Consider the following 18,969-nt stretch of genomic DNA (forward strand, 5'->3'; position numbering starts at 1 on the left):
CAGAAGTGTGCCATTTCTTCGATGTAAGATATACCTCTTGAAGGGCGTCTGCAAGCTAACTGCCTTGTTATTTAGGTTTAATGTTTATTTGGCTTACCACGTTTACTGGAGCACTTGGAATCAAAGCAAGTGAAATACTGCAGTCACTGCATTTTTTAATGGCTATGATATGGCACAGACATGAGAGTTTAGTGAACACGAGATGTTTTGTGGAAACTTTCCACCTCTGTTTAAATTTACACTTTTCATTTGTAATAATATCAGCGAATTTTACAGGTATTTAAAAATACAAAGTGTTTCTGGCTTTGCTTTTTTGTTAAAGACTTGAAAAATGAAATGGGAGCTTAAAACATATGAAAGTACTTTTTCTTTATTTCTTTTAATGTGAAAACTAACTGGCACTTTATGACCAGCTCTGGTATGATATGTCTGCGAAGAAGTTTAAATGGGCAATGACAAATTCAGTACAGGAAATGGAAAGAATCACTGATGCATCATCTTATCCTAATTCCCATTTCAGATCTTTGAATTATGGCCACTGCACAATTCCGTACTGCAGAGAGTCATTTATTTCTCCTACATAACCTAATAGAAATGTCATAGGCTTTTTCTCATGTTCAGACGTAGCTTCCGTATGCTGCATCTGGCCTCGTCTGCATTCTTTGCTCATAGCTATCGGGTCACTAGTTTTCAGAACTGAATAAAGCATGGGGAACCAAATTTCACAAGGTACACGAACTTACTGGTATGCAAAGCTATCCACTGAGGTTGCAAAATAATCCCCAAGAGGAAGTCGGATGGAAAGAAATCTTAGGAAAGGACTTCAGAGACAGAGCTCCCACTTTCTTCCTGAAGCACAGGACTAATACAAGTGAAGCAAACTGACATCTAAGGTTGGCACTATCCCTTCTTGTTCGCAGAGTGGTAGCAGGGTTGTATACCTGTGACGCTGCAGGGAAGGACCCAGCCTAACAACTCAAGATGTCCACCCAGCTCCTGAGTTTTCCATGGCTATGGAGGCATTCCCTCTTTAATGGGACAAGCTTTTTCTTGCCAGCTTTGTCTATCTCAAAGTCAGATGTTTAATGTAGGTGATCTGCATTCCTTCTATGCTCAGCAGAGAGCACAGCTGTGGCCAACCTTCGCATGACAACCCTTGACACCCACCTTGGGGTGAGATGAATAACCCTCTCAAACCACAAGCCTTCCTTCACTTCCCATTGGTGCCCTTACTTGTCAAAACAGGTGTCTGACTTCTTGATAACTACAGAGGGGTGAAACACATCTACTCTGATCATTTGCTTTTGTGGTATAATAAAAGCAGAGGCAGGAATCCTTGAAGGCCCCAAGCAAGGTTGCGTTGGCCTTAGTGCATGCATATTAGTTAGGCAGACAGTATCTCCTGGGGACTTATTTTCAAAGACACCTGCTGACCATGCAGGGAATTTAGGTACTTGCTTTAGGAAGATGGCTTCAGTAGGTGCCTAACATTTAAATGCAAAGTGTCACTCCCTCAGGTGAGGCAGCTGAGGTGCAGCTTCCATAACAAGATGCTGCCGGGGCAGGGTGCTGGGTGTTTAACCAGGGCATGCAAGGAGGTCATACGTATATCAAGGTTACAGCTTGGAACAATGACCTTTTGTGCAAGCACCATTTGGTGGGAGAGAACCCAAATGGATTCTGCCAGAAGATCCAGATCTGGAGCCCTATGGGGAGGCTGGGACTTCTGTCTAGCCCCTCTCTAACCCAAAAATGCAGCAATTCTGTGCACCCAATGCCTGCTTGCCTACGTGTGTTCCCCTAAGCTCCAGCAACAAAGGAATGTCCCAAACACTTAACTCTTCTGCAAGCAGCTGGGAGCTACAGATCTCTGTAAAATACCAACAGAACAGAGTACATTCCAGGATTCCTGATATGCTTTTGAGACAGTTGTCCTGCGTCCTCTTTGAAACGCAGGTATGCTGCTATTTTGCACCTGGACCTGTCCCACTTGTCTTCCTCCACCCTATTTCTCCCATATTGCCCACACATTGTCATCTCTTTGCTTAGTGCAGAACCTCACGTAGAGCAACTCCCTGTGGCCTTGGACTTGCTGTAGATTTCTTACTTGTCACCTTGCTTAAATTCACCAGTGACAGGAAGTTCTAAGCAGATCAGTTGGTGAAACAGCCCAGAAAGCAATACACTATCTTGCTTTGGGCAAAGCTGTAGAACAAAATCCCACCTTTGCTTCTTTCTGGATGTACTTTGCCATGCTATGATGCTCACTCTTACCAAAAAGAGGAGTACAACATAAAAGATGGTAGGAATCACCTGAAAACATGTTTTGTGTTAAATATGGCTTTTCAAAATACAGGACACTGATAGTGATCACTTGGATGCAGCGGTAGCTCTTTCAGTTCTGCTTTCCTGAGTCAGTGTCAGTGTAATACTCTGACTAGACAGATAATCATCTTGATCTCTCTGAGTACAAATACACGTGTGCATAAACATATTCCATTGAGGAGATCCACAGCCTCCAGGCAGCTGTGCCAGTGCTCAGCCACCTGCATAGCACAGAAGTGCTGCTGGTCTTCAGAGGGAACCTCCTGTGTCCCACTTTGTGACCATGGCCTCTTGTCCTGACACTGGGCACCCTGAGAAGAGCCTGGATCCATCCTCTTTGCCCTCTCTTTTCAGGTGTTTTTTGACATTGCTGAGATACTCCCGTGTCTCCTCCAGGCTATATAGTCCTAGTAGATGATCCTTGTAGCCCTTTGTATTTCCTAACGCATTTTCCACAGGCCCAGCTATACACTGCTAACAGGACGATCGCTCTACTTCCTGTAGGTTCTTCTCAATAATTTAAGTCCTCTATAATAACGAAACCCGGCATTTATGAATACACCTCCCTCTCAGCAGATCTCCACAGCAGAGCGATGCTGCCGCCCCGCGGGCGGCCCTGCCCTGCTCAGCCAATTGCCGAGCGCCCCCTGCCGCTTCATCACATCATTTGCATATCCCCGCCCACAACGCCGTGGCCACGCCCACCCCCAGCCCGCATCGCCGCCTCCTGCTCCAGGCGTCTCCTTGCGGCTTCCGTACAGCCGCCCGTTCCCGGTGCGCCTGCGCAGTTCCGCGGAGTCCTTGGGGCGGCGGCGGGCGCGGGCTGTGTCTGCAGTAGCCATGCAGCGCTGGGGCCGCGTCTCCTGCGCGCTCGCTCGGGTACGGCGCCGGTGGTGGAGCCGAGGGGCGGGCGGCGGGAGCCGGGTGGGGAGGAACCGGAGGGCTCGGGCCAGGGCCTGCTTTCCTCACTCCAGCCCCCCCCCTGCCGAGGGGCGGGCGGAGCGGTTGGGCTTGGCCGGGCTTGGCCGGGCTTCTCCGCTTTCAGGCCGTGGGCTCGCCGCAGGGCCGCGTTCCGTGTGTGGCTCAGCGTTTATTTTTTCTTCGAGATCAAACTTCAGCTTTTAAAGCCGTGCCTTGTTCTCTTCTAGAGGAGCCATTTTGATCGAGTACATCATGGTCTCCAGGGGGTTTGTGCCGTGCCACAGAGGACCTACGCCGATCAAGGTAAATGACTGCGGGTATACCTCAGAACGTAAAGCAGAGCTGCTGCCCGGCAGGCTGGTCCGGCCCTCCGGGCGGTGCCGGGGGCTGCTTCGGCGTGTGGATGTGGATTGGTCTGTACAGCCTGAAGGGAGGTTGTGGTGAGGTGGGGATTGGCCTCTGCTCCCACTAACAGCGATAGGGCGACAGGAACGGCCTGAAGTTGTACCACGGGAGGCTCAGGTTGGAAATTAGGAAACAAAGAGTGGTGAGGCCCTGGTACAGCTGCCCATAGAGCTGTGGTGTCCCATCCCTGGAGGTGCTCAGGGCCGGGTTGGATGGGGCCCTGGGCAGCCTGAGCTGGTGGGGGGGGCAGCCAGCCCACGGCAGGAGCCTGGGACTGAATGGGCTTTAAGGTTCCTGACAGCCTGAGCCATTTCGATGATAAATGCTTCTTTGTCAGATTTACTATCAAAATAAAGGTATAAATAGAATCATAGAATTACTCAGGTTGGAAAAGACCTTGAAGATCATCAAGTCCAACCGCAGCCTAACCAGTAGCCTATCTCTTAAAAAAACAACCACAAAACAATACCACAACAACAAACCTCTGCTAAATCTGAAAACCTCTGCTAGAAGCTGAACTTCATAATGTAAGAACAGCGGCAGTAATTAATATTGCAGAGGAGGTTGTGATTACTAGAAACAAATGAGGTACAAAGTTCATAGCTTCTTCTGTGTTCATAATCAATAGGGGTTGCACAGAAGTTTACATCAGCCATATTTTCTGCATTATAATCTAATAATCCCATGGCATGCACTGCTCATGTATCTGTTGTGACAAGCAACAGAAGAAATTGTGTTGGTAAAATGCTCAAATAAACTGCTCAGACATCTGGGGTTACAGATTTCATAGCAGGAGGGATGGGTCAGATGCATCCCATCTGCTTACTTTCATTTTACATTCTTTTCCCTGTGAAATTTAAAACTTTAAACTGTAAAAACAAACTCTACACAACCTTTGCTTTTTGTCTGGAAAGTCATTTTGTGAAGTGCAATTTCTCTAGTATATTAAATTGCATAATTATTAATAGCTTTTTTTATTATTTTCTCTCCATTATTTGGCATATCCAAATATGGATAATTTCAGGAATAAATTGGCCCTGCAGTCTTAATTACTGGAAAGAATAACTCTAATGTTCCCTGTTGCAGTTGATGCAGATGTCACAGTTATTGGTTCTGGCCCGGGAGGTTATGTTGCTGCAATCAAAGCAGCTCAGCTTGGCTTTAAGGTAAGAGCTGACCTTTTGAGACCTTTTGAACACTCTTCAACCTCTCCACAACATTAAACGTGCAGTGATTCTGTTGGGGGGGGAGTACCAAAACAGTACTCAGCTGATGTGATTTCCTAGTGCCACTGGAGGAGTTTGGCCATTTGGAAGTTTAGAAGTGGGAATTAGTATGCTCATAAGCTTCATTTTCACTCATGAGTGAGACGTCAGCAGAATTGCTGTTTCTTTTGACTTCTTAACCCAAGACCAATTTACTCTCCTGGCATTGCATCATTCTTTTCTGAAGTACTTTATAATCTGAGAAGGCATTGCTAAATGTACTTGTGCGTGCTCTGTTGGCTGGTACATCCCAGTGCCTCTGAGGTAAGACAGCAGGACTTCATGGAAAAAAAAACAAGGCGATGAGACCACCTGGCAAGGACAGAAGCTCCTGTTTACAAGAAGAGTTCAGTGAAATGTTGGAACAAGTCCAGGTTGCATGTAGCCTTCGCCCTTATAGATTTTCAGGGGTTGGCTTGTCGAGGCCTTACGCCATCTGAGACAGCTTTGATGCTGTGTTTGGAGAAGGAAACTTGGATAGATGGCTTCCAGGGAAGGTCCCTTCAGCCTCAGTTTTTTGTAGTTCTGAGTGTTGTCCCTCATTGGTTATTCCTCCAACAGCTGGAATTCACTGATGCCTCTGAGTATACTTTAACCTAATGTGTCATAGTACCAGAATAGAGTTTTTTGAGAGTCAGTTAAGTTTTACATCTGCTTCTGACACTAGTGCAGGTAATTACAGAATCACAGAATTGTAGGGGTTGGAAGGGACCTCTAGAGATCATCGAGTTTTTGGTCTTGATTTAATAAATATGCTTTCTCCTGCATGTATATATGTTGTCACTGAGCTATCAGGACCCGGACAAAAGGTGGTCATTGCTACAAGTCTCAATTGAGTTTTAGATGATCTGTCATATAGTTTCATATTTATTTCTTTTAAGACTGTAGCTAGAAACCTGCTTTTCTTGGAGCAACACTTTACTCAAGACCTTCACATATTTGCCTAGTAATAGTTTACCATATAGCAGAAGGCTTAAAAAAAAAGTGCTTGTTTTCTGCTTTTTTTTTGTCCTGGCAAACAGCTTTTATTCCTTCTCTAGAATTGGTTGGGCAGGCTTGCATGCGTCACCTGTAGCGCTAAAGAAACTTGTGTGTTTATGCTGCCCCAAGGAACTTAACAAGATGCTTTTGTGGGACTGGCAAATAGATAAATTCTGTAGTTACGTCATCCATGGAATAACTTGAGGGTGCTCTACTGAATTACTGAATATGAACCTTCAGCTGTACTGCTTCCTCTGCTAGCACAAGCCTTAAATCCTTGTATCACCACTACAGCACTCTAGTAACTCCGTGTTATTGCCAACAAGGTTCCTTGAGTGTTGGCTTTGGAACAACATTGCTTGGCCTCGTCAGTGAAGTTAATCTAAAGTGGATGAGGCAAAGCCTTATCAAGTAAAGGTGAGAGCAGTCTAGTGCTGTTTGATCCATAGTGCAGCTGTTGAAGCACTTGGATCAATTTATGTTTGTGTGCTTAAAACAGAAAGTGGGATAGTTGGGGATCAGCTGATCTCCTTGTGGTTCTTTGATTTGATGTTGAGTCCTCCTCATGGTACTGTTACTGCTGCTTACCACGAGAGCAGCAAGTTAAATGACAACAGGCTTTCATCTGGGGAGTCATTTCTCTGCAAATTTGTTTCCCTGGAGCATAAACCGAGAGGTTCTTATTTGGTGCGTTTGTTCTGTGCTCGTCACTGAGGAAGGGACGTCTCTTTGTTGCAGAAAGGTTTACAATGCTCTCCCCTCCTTTTTTCCCTCAGACTGTTTGTGTAGAAAAAAATGAAACATTGGGTGGAACCTGTCTGAATGTTGGATGTATTCCTTCAAAGGTAAGGGTACATTGCTTATCATAACTTCATTAACAGCTATAGCTCCTACATGCATCACAAACCCCTACTTATCTTTTTCCAAGATGGACATACTTGGTTGCAAGTTATTTTTTTAAACAAAATGATTTCCATGAATAAAAGTAATACAAAGGATTGCAATACTTATTAACTCAGTGGGAATGTTTTGTTTATAAACTGTGTTTTGTGGGGGTTTCCTAAATGAGAGGGAGAAGGATTAAAGCAAGAGGTATGTGCAGATGCATCTTCTCTCCAGTGAGCTGGTAAGTCTGTGTGGTAACCACTTACTAAATACAGCATTTAAATGTTATTTAAATACAGTTTAAGGTGGTTTTGTCTTAGAGTCTGCTGTATGGAATTCTCAGTCCTTTCAAGTCAATTTTCAACATGCTTGTAGTTTTGTCTAGAATGTTGCACTTAGAGTAAAGGAATGATTCGTTGTAGCTTATTCAATAACTAGAGGTAGAGAATGTGAATCTAAATTACAGCAATAAATTACAGCATTGGAGACACCAATGAAAAGTAACTGTTTTTTGATGGGATGTGCCGTGCTTGAAGATAACGGTCTCTCTCCAACAACTGTAGGAAGGGCCTCGTTGATAGCAGATCTTGTAATAGTGATGTAAGTTAAAAATAGTATTCTCATTGCCTCCAAAAGATGACTTGGAAAATGGGGCTGGTGGTGCTTGAGTGCAGTAGTGCCAGTGGGGAGAGAAAAGGCTGTGTGCTCTGAAAGAAAGGAGAAATAAGAAATTCCTGAGTACCAAATGTTGGGTGTAATGTTGGATGTTGTCAGTCGTGTTTTAAGCAACTTCGAAATGAGAGCCTTATAAGAACAGTGCTATTGCTAGAAAGTCTTCCTCATTAACATGTAGCAGGTGAAGGTATTGGTAATTGGCTTTGTGCTGCCTATTGAAACAGACAGCTTTTTTATGAAGGTCCCTCCTGAACGATATTGCATTTCTAATCTGTTTGCTGCTAGAGGTTCTGTCAGCAGCCTAGAAGAAACCACTGTAGAATACAGAAGGAGTACAAAGTTCTGGAAAGACTCACTTTGCCCAGACATGTCAGTATCATGTCTGCTGGAATTCAGAACTTATATTGAGGAAAAACTCAGAAATTAGTTGTAGATCAGCACAGCATGACTATGCAAGCATGGTGCTCTGCTGATGTCTTTTGAAGTGACTGTTCTTCTTCAGCCTTTGATTATTTTCATCCCATCCAAGTTCTTTTGGAAGTGGTTCTGATGCCATTCAGAATTTTTTCCAGTGGCAGGAAACTTGTTATGACGTGGTTATTAGGGAACATAAGCTGAAGCAATAACAAACATTCAGATATTTCTTTCCAAAAAAGTCACTCAAAATACATTGAACATGGATCACTTCTTTCCTTGGTAGTTGCAGAGGTCTTTCGCAGGGGCTGTATCTGTGGTTAATGTTTTGGATTATCACAGATTCAGGGCTGTGACAGATAAAATGGGCAAATAGATTCTAGGGTGAAAGTTGGTCGTTATTACTGACAAAAATGAAAGGTCTTAAAGTGAGACAGAGGGGCTTTAGGTTAGACATTAGGAGGAAGTTTTCCACACAGAAGGTGGTGACGCACTGGAACAGTGAAGCTGTGGATGCCCCATCCCTGGAGGTGTTCAAGGCCAGGCTGGATGTGGCTCTGGGCAGCCTGGTCTGATGGTTGGAGACCCTGCACACAGCAGGGGGGCTGAAACCAGATGGTCATTGTTGTCCTTTTCAACCCAGACCATTCTGTGATTCTGTGATCCCTTTTTATATTGCAGTTTCTAATCAAGTTATAGTTTGGACATTCTGTATTTCAAGCTGCTGATCTTTACGTACACTTAGAAAGAAACTGCTCTGGTTTTATTTTTGAATTGTGATAATCCAGTGACCTGAACTGGCTCTAAGCTGTCTGGCTGTACAGTTGTAACAACTTCAGCACAACTCAGCAACAGCATTTAACTGATATTGACATCTTTCCTCCTCCAGCTTTTCCATATCCTCCTGCTGTTTTTGTTGACAGATTTTCTGAGTTAATGGAGAAGTTCTACTGAGTCATAGCCATCTACTGTTTTCCTTTGCTTAGAGTCTGTCCCTACCTTTTTATTCTGAGCACTGTCATTTCCACTTTCTCTAGTGAAAAGAGCAAAAAGGGTAGGAGTGATCTTAACTACACTCTATTTTTGTTACATGTATTTTCTCAAGTTACACCTCAGTAAGAGCTTCTGCACGTAGTTGGTGTATCTGAAATACACCTTTTAAAACACTAATGTCAGATTTATTAGAGGTTGTTTTTCAAAGAATTTCATTTCTTTTAATATTTTGGTAAAAAATCCAGTTGCAGCTGTGTCCCATTTACATCTTTGTATGTATGTTTTAGGCCTTGCTGAACAACTCGCACCTCTATCATTTGGCCCATGGAAAAGACTTCGCTAACAGAGGAATTGAAAGTGAGTGTGCAGAGCAACTTGTCGGTGCCTATTGAGCTAAATGGTTTCTGTCAAGAAACAAATGTGAGCGATTCAGGTCTGACTACTATAATTGTAGGAAGGTTGGTCATAAAACTGCGTTGACTTGCAACCAATATCCTTTCTCTGCCAGCTGGAGATTTAGGAATGTGTCTGTTCCTTGATTGCTGGCTGGAGAAGTTACACTTGAAAAGACTAATACTGCTTTGTAACGTACCAATTGTTAAACATGACCTTTCATGTTTAATGGGGGCGTTTTGGGGCATCTCCCTGTGAGAGCTGTTCACTGTAGGTTAGTTCCTATAAATAAAAGTGGAATGCTCCATTGAAGCTTTTTGATTTCAGTTACAGGAATCCGCTTGAATCTGGAGAAGATGATGGAACAGAAGAGCGGTGCAGTGAAGGCCTTAACAGGTGGAATTGCTCATTTATTTAAACAAAACAAGGTTAGTTTGGGTTATTTACTGAAGTAAAAGTATATATATATTTTTCTTGCTTTTGTTGCTTTTTCATTCTTACATTCTTGCCACATAAACTTATGTGACTGGGGATTTGGCAAGAGCAGACCAAATGCTTCCCTCCTAAGGTATTTTAAATTAACAGCTCATTCTTGGGTCTACTTAAAAGGACAGCATTGGCTTTGTGATTTGTTCTGGATGCCGATGCAAAGGTTTGCATTAGCAGCTTCGTTCTGGTGAGATTCAGATTAAGTGTAGCATAACTTATGTAAGTAATTTAAACCTTAACTTTCTGTGTCCTTGGTTATTAAAGGTTGTACATGTATCTGGGTTTGGGAAAATAACTGGCAAAAACCAAGTCACTGCAACCAAAGATGATGGCAGCACACAAGTTATCAATACAAAGAACATACTCATAGCTACGGGCTCAGAAGTTGCTCCCTTCCCTGGAATTACCGTACGTATTTGAAATCTTGGTGCTACTTCCTTTCAGTGTGAAATAACCACATAATTTAATGTGTAATATTTTTGCATCTGTTTGGAATTCATCTTCTGTCCTACGTATGATGTATAAAAGAGATGGTAAAGTCTCCCTTTGTGGCTTTCTTTGCCATTAGATTGATGAAGATAATATTGTGTCATCCACTGGTGCTCTGTCCCTGAAAAAAGTCCCTGAGAAGATGGTTGTCATTGGTGCAGGAGTCATTGGTGTGGAACTGGTAAGAGAATATTTAAACCTCTTAGTCCTTTATTTATAAATAACAGTGTAATTTTGTCACTATATTTGATGCTGTTGTTATGATTTAGCGTATGTTGTTAAAACCTCAGACATACTGACATGCTAGCTCTTTTTTTTCTTCATCCCTTAGAAGCTAGGAAGTGTCTGGGTCCGTGTTCCTGCAGCTCGTTAACTAAGTGGAGAAATGAGGGGGGAACGTATAGGCCCCTGTAGTTTTGGGTTTGGTTTTTTGTTTAACTTCCACTGAAGTTTGTTCTGTATATAGATAAGAAAACTTCCTCTTATAATGTAAATAAACTTGAAACCATGCTAAATACCTGCGTGTAGCAGTTAATCCCCAAAATATTTTGTGGTAGAATTGCAAGCATCTAATAACAGAAGGAGTGAAGACTTTCTATTCTGTCTAGGTCTGAGTCTTTTTGCCTCATACCTGCATAGTACAAGAAGAACATGATTTTGCTGGTCGGCAGCTGCCTGAAAATATGCAGACCTGCTTAGTGGTTGCCTTAGCTGCCACTGCTCAGCTGGCTGTTGAGCAGGGCAGGTGTAAATGAAGACAAAATGGACATGGTTTTAGGGAAGGTGATGGTAGTGGTTATGGCTGTAAATACATGCAGAAGTAGCAGTAGTTATATTGTACTGCATAAACTGTCTATAACGTGTTCTTGTTTTTCTTTACTTTGGTATTTGGACACCACAGAAATCTTATTTTGAGTTCTCTGAGCTACGTTCCAATTATTTGATTTTTAATCCATCTTTTCAGAAAGACTATTATTCCTACACTGTAAAGGTTTTCAAATGTTGATAAGCTTGCTGTTATCTGTTGTCCCTCTTCGCAGTTTCCTGTCTAAATGGTAAATATTGCAGTAAAGAAAGCTGGAGTTTTCCTTCAGAAAACTTTTCCATTAACTGTGTTGTTGTGACCGCAGGGTTCAGTTTGGCAGCGCCTTGGTGCGGATGTGACCGCTGTTGAGTTCATGGGCCACGTTGGTGGAATGGGAATTGACATGGAGATCTCTAAAAACTTCCAACGTATTCTTCAGAAGCAGGGACTTAAATTTAAGCTAAACACCAAAGTTACTGGCGCCACCAAGAAACCAGATGGCAAAATTGATGTAGCGTAAGTATTGAACATAAAACCAATGGGAAACAAGTTGTATTTTTCCACTCAGTCTTTCAAGCCTATTCAAAAGCAGTCTGATATTATTACTGAAAGGGGAAGAAATGAAACTTAATTCTTCAGTGGAGTCTCATTTTTATCCTGTATTATAACTTAGTGTGTTTGGAACTTTGGCTTTATCGAAATCAAACTTGTTTATACAGGAGAGTTTCCATTGGCTTGGGTTGGTGTGCTGGTGTAAAACCAGTGGTTTTCTAGTGAGAAACCTGAATTGTGCTTTTTGTGGAAGTTCTTTGCTCTTGGTATAACTAACATAAATGGGACTGTTCGTATTGTTATCAGTACTTTGGTGCTTATTGGAAGAGTTTTTTTATCCTTTCTTCCCTGTCTGTAGATAAGCATGGTAAAGATTAATTAGAAATAAATTAAGCCATCCTAGACCGTTTTTTAATGGCCAGATTTGAGCCACTGAGTCACAGATGCATAACCTGACTTTCTGTATCTAGGAGTTGTTAACAAATTAGTAAGAGTTGCTGCCCCTTGATTCCTCTCCTGCTTTTCAAGCCTTGCAAGGAAGAAGTGGGGGATAGACCTAAGGCAAGCATTGGGGTGCCAGGTTCAGCCACTAGGTCACCATCTGGATCCTATTATCACTAGTCAGCGAAATACAGTACTGTGGGTTTACCTCTTAGCATTCTTGCTTCTTGTTTGTCTGCAGTGTGGAGGCTGCTGCTGGTGGCAAAGCAGAAGTCATAACTTGTGATGTGCTCCTGGTGTGCATCGGTAGGCGGCCGTTCACAAAAAACCTCGGACTCGAAGACATTGGAATTGAACTTGATAAGAGGGGGAGGATCCCAGTCAATAACAGATTCCAAACCAAAATTCCAAAGTAAGTCATATTTAATCTTTTTTACTTTCTTTAAAGCAGAACTTTAAACTTAAGACACTTAAAATTGCTTCATTTAGCTTCTTTTTCCTGAAGGAAAAGCTCAGTTTATGTTTATTTCAGCAGCTGAGGGCTTTTAGTCAGCCTTTAAAGTTCTGTAATTTGAAAGTCAGGATTTGCTGGCAGTGGTTCTTGAAGTGTCCTCATTCAGTGGATGTTTCCCATGGTCTCCAGGTTGCTTCTTTGCATAGGTATTTGAATCTGATTTTGCTGAAAACTCCAGTCTTGTTTTAAACGGTTCTGTGGGGTAGCTGAGGTGTGTTAGTACATCTTTGAACAGTATCTAATTTTGTTTCATTGATCTGATAGCATCTATGCTATTGGTGATGTAGTTGCTGGACCTATGCTGGCCCACAAAGCTGAGGATGAAGGCATTCTGTGCGTTGAAGGGATGGCTGGAGGTGCAGTTCACATCGACTATAACTGCGTGCCCTCTGTCATATACACTCACCCTGAAGTGGCCTGGGTTGGCAAATCAGAAGAACAGCTGAAAGAAGAGGTACTGTTTTCTTCCTGGACAAAGCTGTTCTTCTGTCTTGGATATGGTTTCATAGTGTGATAATGGCTGTTGCTTTATCTGGCTACTTCTGACATGAGAATTTCTCTATCTGAATTCATTGCGTAGGGTGTGTGGCTGAACGGTTCCTTCCTGCATGCCGCTTTCACAAAGGACCACACTCCTCTTTAATAACTTCTGTTTTGTGAAGATAATACCATTTCTGTGCTATTTTTTCCTTTTCTGATACCTCTTCATACCTGTTAGTTATTTTCATACATTGTTCTGTGCCTGTCTCGCTTGCCTTCTAGTTTTGTCTTAGACCTACTTTTATAGTTACCCACCTGTATGGCTGCATCGTTCCTGTTGAGCTTTCCATCGTTAACTCCACGCCAGTAACAAAGGTGTCTGTTTTGTAGGGAGTGGAGTACAAAATTGGGAAGTTTCCATTTGCTGCAAACAGTCGAGCGAAGACGAACGCCGACACAGAGGGCATGGTGAAGATACTGAGTCAGAAGTCAACAGACAGGATGTTGGGCGCACACATCTTGGGCTCAGTGAGTATTGCGAAGCGTGCTGCTGTCTTGGTAGTGTTCAGGGTGGTTCGTTGTGCCATGTGGTGCTTGAATAAAGGAAGACTTGTCTTGCACAATCACTTGGATTTACTGTTCTCTTCTGCTGCCCTCCTGCCTGCGCCCCTGTTTGCAGTTACTTTGGCAATGGGCACAGCTTCTTCCTTCTTTATCTCTTCTATTCCCTGGAAGTACCGAGGGTTATTCAGTCTCTCTGGTGGTTTCATCTTTCCGAATGTTTCCAAATACTCAACAGCAGAATCTGACTCAGGTTGTGGAAGTTGGGGTAGCTGAGCAGACTGGGGGGGTTTCTTTGCTTTTCTTTTTTTCTCTGGTTTCTGTATTTCTGCAGACTGAGCAGCTTCGTGCTGCAGTCAGGTCTGGGCTCAGGAACTGAGGGAGCTTCATTTCAAGGGAAAAAATCTTCTTCCATATTTGAAATAAGTATTTCTATGAATGAAAAACATTGTTTTCTCCTCTCTGCCCCAGCCCGAAGTTGTAACTAGACACTGATCTCACTCTTGGTTTTGGTTTTCTTAGCTCTAAGTGCTCTGGTGTTTTTTTTCCTCTCATTCCCCCTGAAGAGAGATGCTGAAACTCTTCCACGTGTCCTTCTCTACTGTCTTCTTTAGGAAAACAGTTTTCTGTAGGAACAGTGCTGGACACTGAAAGTCTTCCCTGTTTTCATGCAAAGGTGACATTATTGCTGTGGAAGGATATGAATGTTAGCGTTGATCTCCCAGTGCTGACAGTAGACCTGAATGGGAAATTGCTTACACTGCAAAATAAGAAGTTTTACCCAAACCTCAGCAGTGGGAGAGCAAGTGCTCTGTTTTGCATTAATTTTAAGCTCAGCTTAGCTTAGCCACCACATTGATGGAGTGCTTTGGGCTGGCACGAGAACACAGCTGAAGCAAAGTGCTGGTCATATTAGGGTTTTTCTTTTTAGCAATAGATGCTTCTTTACAAGCTGGATATTTCTTAATTAGCAATTCAGGAGAAACAAGACAATTGCATAAAGATCTAATGACAAACATTAAACTGCAGGGTGCTGGTGAAATGGTTAACGAAGCAGCCCTTGCTATGGAGTATGGAGCATCGTGTGAGGATGTGGCCAGAGTTTGCCATGCCCATCCGGTAAGTTTTTTACAGCAGCTATTGAACACAGGGGTTGCACAGACTTGTTGTAACTATGTGTAGGTGTTAATGGTTTGTACCTTTGGTTTGTTCTCTGCAGACGGTGTCAGAAGCCTTCAGGGAAGCGAACTTAGCGGCGTCTTTCGGCAAAGCTATCAACTTCTAAAGAGAAAGAGAAGTTCTTCGAACATCCATAGTGCGTCTGAAAACGGACTGCGAGCCCTTGTGGAAGGCGAGTTTGAGGATTTTAGGGTTGAATTAAATGAATCTCTTCACTTTAGGCATCAGATATTTAAACAAGTAGAGTTTGGAACAAGAGGAATTATCCAGTCTCTGTAAATTAAATACTTCATATTACATGTTTATTTACATCATGAATGTTGCAGAAAAACAGCCTGACGGAACTCTTTCCTTCAAAACCAAACATTTTGCTGCTGCATGGGATGATCAGGTGTGCTGCTCACAGCTCTGTACAGGTGTCCAGCATACCTGGTGTGTTCTTATTTGAAGTAGTGATAGACTAAAGCAATTGAATGCTGGCACTTAACATGCCTCTGGCACTTAAAATGCCACTGTCACTTCCGCACAAAAATGTATTTCCTTGTGAAAGGATTAAATAAGTATTTAACCTTCTTACATATGAGTACCAACATTAGTTTTGATCTAGTAGCGTTAGGATCTGGGGAGAAGAGGGACTCGTGTAAATTGATTCATTCTGTGTTGACTTTTTTAAGATAAAATCACTCTATGTGTGATTCTCCACACATCATGTTTTCATATTGAAAACTCACTGGGGAAAAAATCAAGTGTTGGAGAAATGAAAGACTGAAGGAAAACTACTCTTACTGTTACTTCCTGTTCATAAAGCTTCTGTTGTCCAACTCTCTTTAACCTTGAAATGATAAGCAAATGGGTAGCAAAGCCTTGCTTGCTGTTAAGTGCGATGATGTGAGGGTTATTCTTCTGCACCTTCCACTTGTAAGGGCTGCGGTGTCAGCTCTCCACACAGTTCAGACAGTTCCTTCTCTCCTGTTTTCTATTTTGTGCTCTCTGTGTCTCTCCTGTAGCGAGAGAGCTTAATAAATATTTAACGTTGCTGGAGGATCGGCTTGGGTTTTGTTTGCTGACTTGTTAGTGTCCAGGTTGGTGGGTAGGAGACGACTCACAAACAAATACCATGTAAAGGGAAAGCGCCCAGTGCCAGTAGATCTCATTTTGCAGGGTGCCACTTCATTTTATTAGAATCTCTGCCTTGAAGAGAATCTTAGTGTGTGCTGGTATTGTCCTTTTTCATTATGCCAGTAGCTTGAGAAGTGGACAGAGAACTGGTTTTAAACTAAAGGAGGGAAGATAGAGATTAGATCACTGAATTGTAGGGATTGGAAGAGACCTCCAGAGTTCAAGTCCAACCCCCCTGCCAAAGCAGGTTCCCTACACCACGTCGCACAGGTAGGCATCCAGGCGGGTCTCGAATGTCTCCAGAGAAGGAGTCTCCACAGCCCCCCTGTGCAGCCTGTTCCAGTGCTCCGTCACCCTCACCGTAAAGAAGTTGTTGCGCACATTCGTGTGGAACTTTCTATGCTCCAGTTTCTGTCTGTTTCCCCTTATCCTGTCTCCACACAGTGCTGAAAAGAGTCTGGCCTCCCTATTCTGCCCCCCACATCTCAGATATTTATAAACCTGGATTAGATCCCCTCAGCCTTCTTTTCTCAAGGCTAAACAGACCCAGCTCTCTTAGCCTTTCTTCATAGGGGAGATGCTCCAGGCCCTCCACCATCTTTGTGGCCCTCTGCTGGACTCTTTCCAAGAGATCCCTGTCTTTTTTGTACTGGGGAGCCCAGAACTGGACACAATATTCCAGATGAGGCCTCACCAGGGCAGAGTAAAGGGGAAGGATCACCTCCCTCGACCTGCTGGCCACGCTCTTTTTAATGCACCCCAGAATGCCATTGGCCTTTTTGGCTACAAGGGCACACTGCTGGCTCATGGCCAACCTGTCATCCACCAGGACGCCCAGGTCCCTCTCAGCAGAGCTCCTCTCCAGCAGGTCTTCCCCCAGCCTGTACTGGTGCATGCAATTATTTCTACCTAGATGCAAGACTCCACACTTGCTTTTGTTAAACCTCATCTGGTTTCTTACTGTCCAGGTCTCGCTGAATGGCAGCACAGCCTTCAGGTGTCAGCCAATCCTCCCAACTTCGAATCATCAGCAAACTTGCTAAGGGTGGCCACTATCCCCTTGTCAAGGTCATTGATGATGTTGAACAAGACTGGACCCAGAACTGACCCCTGGGGAACACTGCTAGTTACAGGGCTCCAATTGGACTCTGCACAACAACCAACAATGACCCTCTGTGCTCTGCCAGGATATTATGAGGAAATTCTTTAATTAGATGGAGTGAGGCCCTGGCACAGCTGTCCATAGAGCTGTGGGTGCCCCATCCCTGGAGGTGCTCAGGGCCAGGTTGGATGGGGCCCTGGGCAGCCTGAGCTGGTGGGGAGCAGCCAGCCCATGACAGGAGTTGGGACTGGGTGGGCTTTGAAGGTCCCTCCCAACCCAAACCTGTCCATCAATTTGCAATTTCTGTTCTAGTTGAGTGCTTGTAAAGACAGAAATAAGATCATGTCAGTGAGCTCCCCGTAAATGAGCTGATGGCAGTTAGTTTGAATGCTGCTTAGTGAAATAGCGTATGATGCTGCTGCAGTAATCGGTGCCTGTGCTGGATTTTCTCTTCTAGCATTTGCATTGAGGAAAATTACTTCAATGTGTTGCCCTTCGGTTGGCACAGGTGGCGCTGCGTAGTGCTGTAGTTGCCCTCACCAACTTCTGACCTTGGTTAAATGTGAGGTTAATTGTTGATGAGAAAGTATTTACCCAAACGTGTTTCTCGTGTCAGTAAGCAGTCGGTGCATGTGAACGCACGTTGCCATTGGGGATGCTGCCTTGTGTGTACGTCACTGGTGAATGCTGCAGAGCAACTTGTGCAGTACTGAGCAGCTAGTGAAGGTGCACCGTTCTGCACAAGCTTTGAGCTCAGTTACACAATTTATGGTGAACTGGGTATATCACTCTTGCCTTTTTTCTTAAGTCCTGTGTGTCTTTTGTTCAGTACGAGCTGTTGATAGGGAGCCTCAGTGCGCTGCTTCAATGAAGTGTGTGTGTAGAGCTCCTTAACTGATTCATGTTAAGTGCCCTGTGAACTTCACAGGTGGCTGATTTTTCCCTCCAACCACGGTTTGCCACGTAAATTTGGTTCTTGAAACGTACACCGCACTTACCTCTATTCCCACCTCACAAATCACAAGTGTTACAGTGAAATGAAACTTGCTTGAAGCCAAAAGCAATATCATGCAGAGAGTAAACGTTCCTGGTAGAGAACTACAGTGTAAATGCTACCTAACCATGAGAGGGGAGCTATTTCTTCTTTCACTGCTAACTTTGAGTTACCATCCATCACAGTAATTAGAGCTCTGATTTAGAATGATGTAGTTGGAAGCAGTATTTTATTAGGACATCTCTAAGCTAGTTTAAAAACAAGACTTGCAGGAGCTCAAGGATTAGTTTCAGCTACTGAAAATGACACGGAACTTAATGAGTCATACTAGGTACATACAGTGATACAAAAGTACTGTTTATTTTCAATGTCAAAAAGTTACTTCTCTTTGGTTCTGTGACTTAAAAGTCAATATCAAATCTGTTCACTTTATCAGGTCTCAGTGTAATGTCAAAAACAACTGGTGTAATACTTGTTAAAACCCATCCTGAACACGAGTGTCTCCTGCTCCCATTTACAAGCAGGTGCTGTACACAGCAACTTTCTGGCTGATGGTCTGTAAGAGGGAACGAACGGTCTCTTCCAGCTCCACCAGCTGCTTGGCTTTGTCTTCCAGAACTTTCTGATTGTTTTCGTATGTATTTTCCAATTCTGTCAGCAAAGGAAGAGAAAAACAGCTCAATTAGGTGTGTTTTAACGTGGTAAAATATCAAATCACAATTGTTATGGAAAAACTGCCATTCAAGTTTATTTTCTTGTGGAAGAAAATCTGACCTACAGTAGCAAAGGTTGGAATGGCACCTTTTGTTTCTCTACTTATTACCAAAGTAATTTTCTCCAAGCGCAAAAAGTGCGCTTCAATTCGTGTTGACAATAACCGCCATTCCCTGCTGCTGGGAGCCTCTTCTGTTGATGTGAGAAGTTTTGGCTTGTTACAGTCCAAATATTCAGTGAGTCATTGTAAACTGTGCAGGACAAGTGAGGGGA

At 43.3% G+C, this 18,969-nt stretch overlaps 2 protein-coding genes across 2 annotated transcripts in view; one reads left to right on the forward strand and one right to left on the reverse strand.

The window, feature by feature from the left end:
• Positions 1–3,082: 3,082 nt before the first annotated feature.
• On the forward strand, positions 3,083–15,809 carry DLD (dihydrolipoamide dehydrogenase). The gene is made up of 14 exons (XM_072326536.1): positions 3,083–3,204; positions 3,474–3,549; positions 4,738–4,817; positions 6,674–6,742; positions 9,152–9,221; positions 9,585–9,685; positions 10,011–10,154; positions 10,315–10,416; positions 11,366–11,556; positions 12,275–12,445; positions 12,812–13,001; positions 13,418–13,555; positions 14,618–14,707; positions 14,808–15,809. The coding sequence occupies exons 1-14, from the start codon at positions 3,166–3,168 to the stop codon at positions 14,871–14,873; spliced, it is 1,527 nt and encodes a 508-aa protein (XP_072182637.1). The 5' UTR covers positions 3,083–3,165; the 3' UTR covers positions 14,874–15,809.
• A 120-nt stretch (positions 15,810–15,929) lies between these two features.
• The window catches only part of LAMB1 (laminin subunit beta 1), a 48,766-nt gene continuing 45,726 nt past the window's right edge, over positions 15,930–18,969 (reverse strand). Inside the window, exon 33 of the mRNA XM_072326534.1 lies at positions 15,930–18,633. Coding sequence (XP_072182635.1) covers positions 18,497–18,633 — 137 coding nt within the window. The 3' untranslated portion in view covers positions 15,930–18,496. The remainder of the gene's footprint in view (positions 18,634–18,969) is intronic.

This window comes from Excalfactoria chinensis, chromosome 1, assembly GCF_039878825.1.
Source record: "Excalfactoria chinensis isolate bCotChi1 chromosome 1, bCotChi1.hap2, whole genome shotgun sequence".
In the NCBI taxonomy this organism is placed as follows: domain Eukaryota; kingdom Metazoa; phylum Chordata; class Aves; order Galliformes; family Phasianidae; genus Excalfactoria; species Excalfactoria chinensis.

What these genes read in the sequence shown, in the direction of transcription:
- DLD (XM_072326536.1), top strand. Translation starts at nt 3,166, where the DNA reads ATGCAGCGCTGGGGCCGCGTCTCCTGCGCGCTCGCTCGG. An exon ending in CGCTAACAGAGGAATTGAAA is followed by an intron (nt 9,222 to 9,584) that starts GTGAGTGTGCAG and finishes TTTTGATTTCAG; the next exon opens with TTACAGGAATCCGCTTGAAT. An exon ending in GAGTTTGCCATGCCCATCCG is followed by an intron (nt 14,708 to 14,807) that starts GTAAGTTTTTTA and finishes TGTTCTCTGCAG; the next exon opens with ACGGTGTCAGAAGCCTTCAG.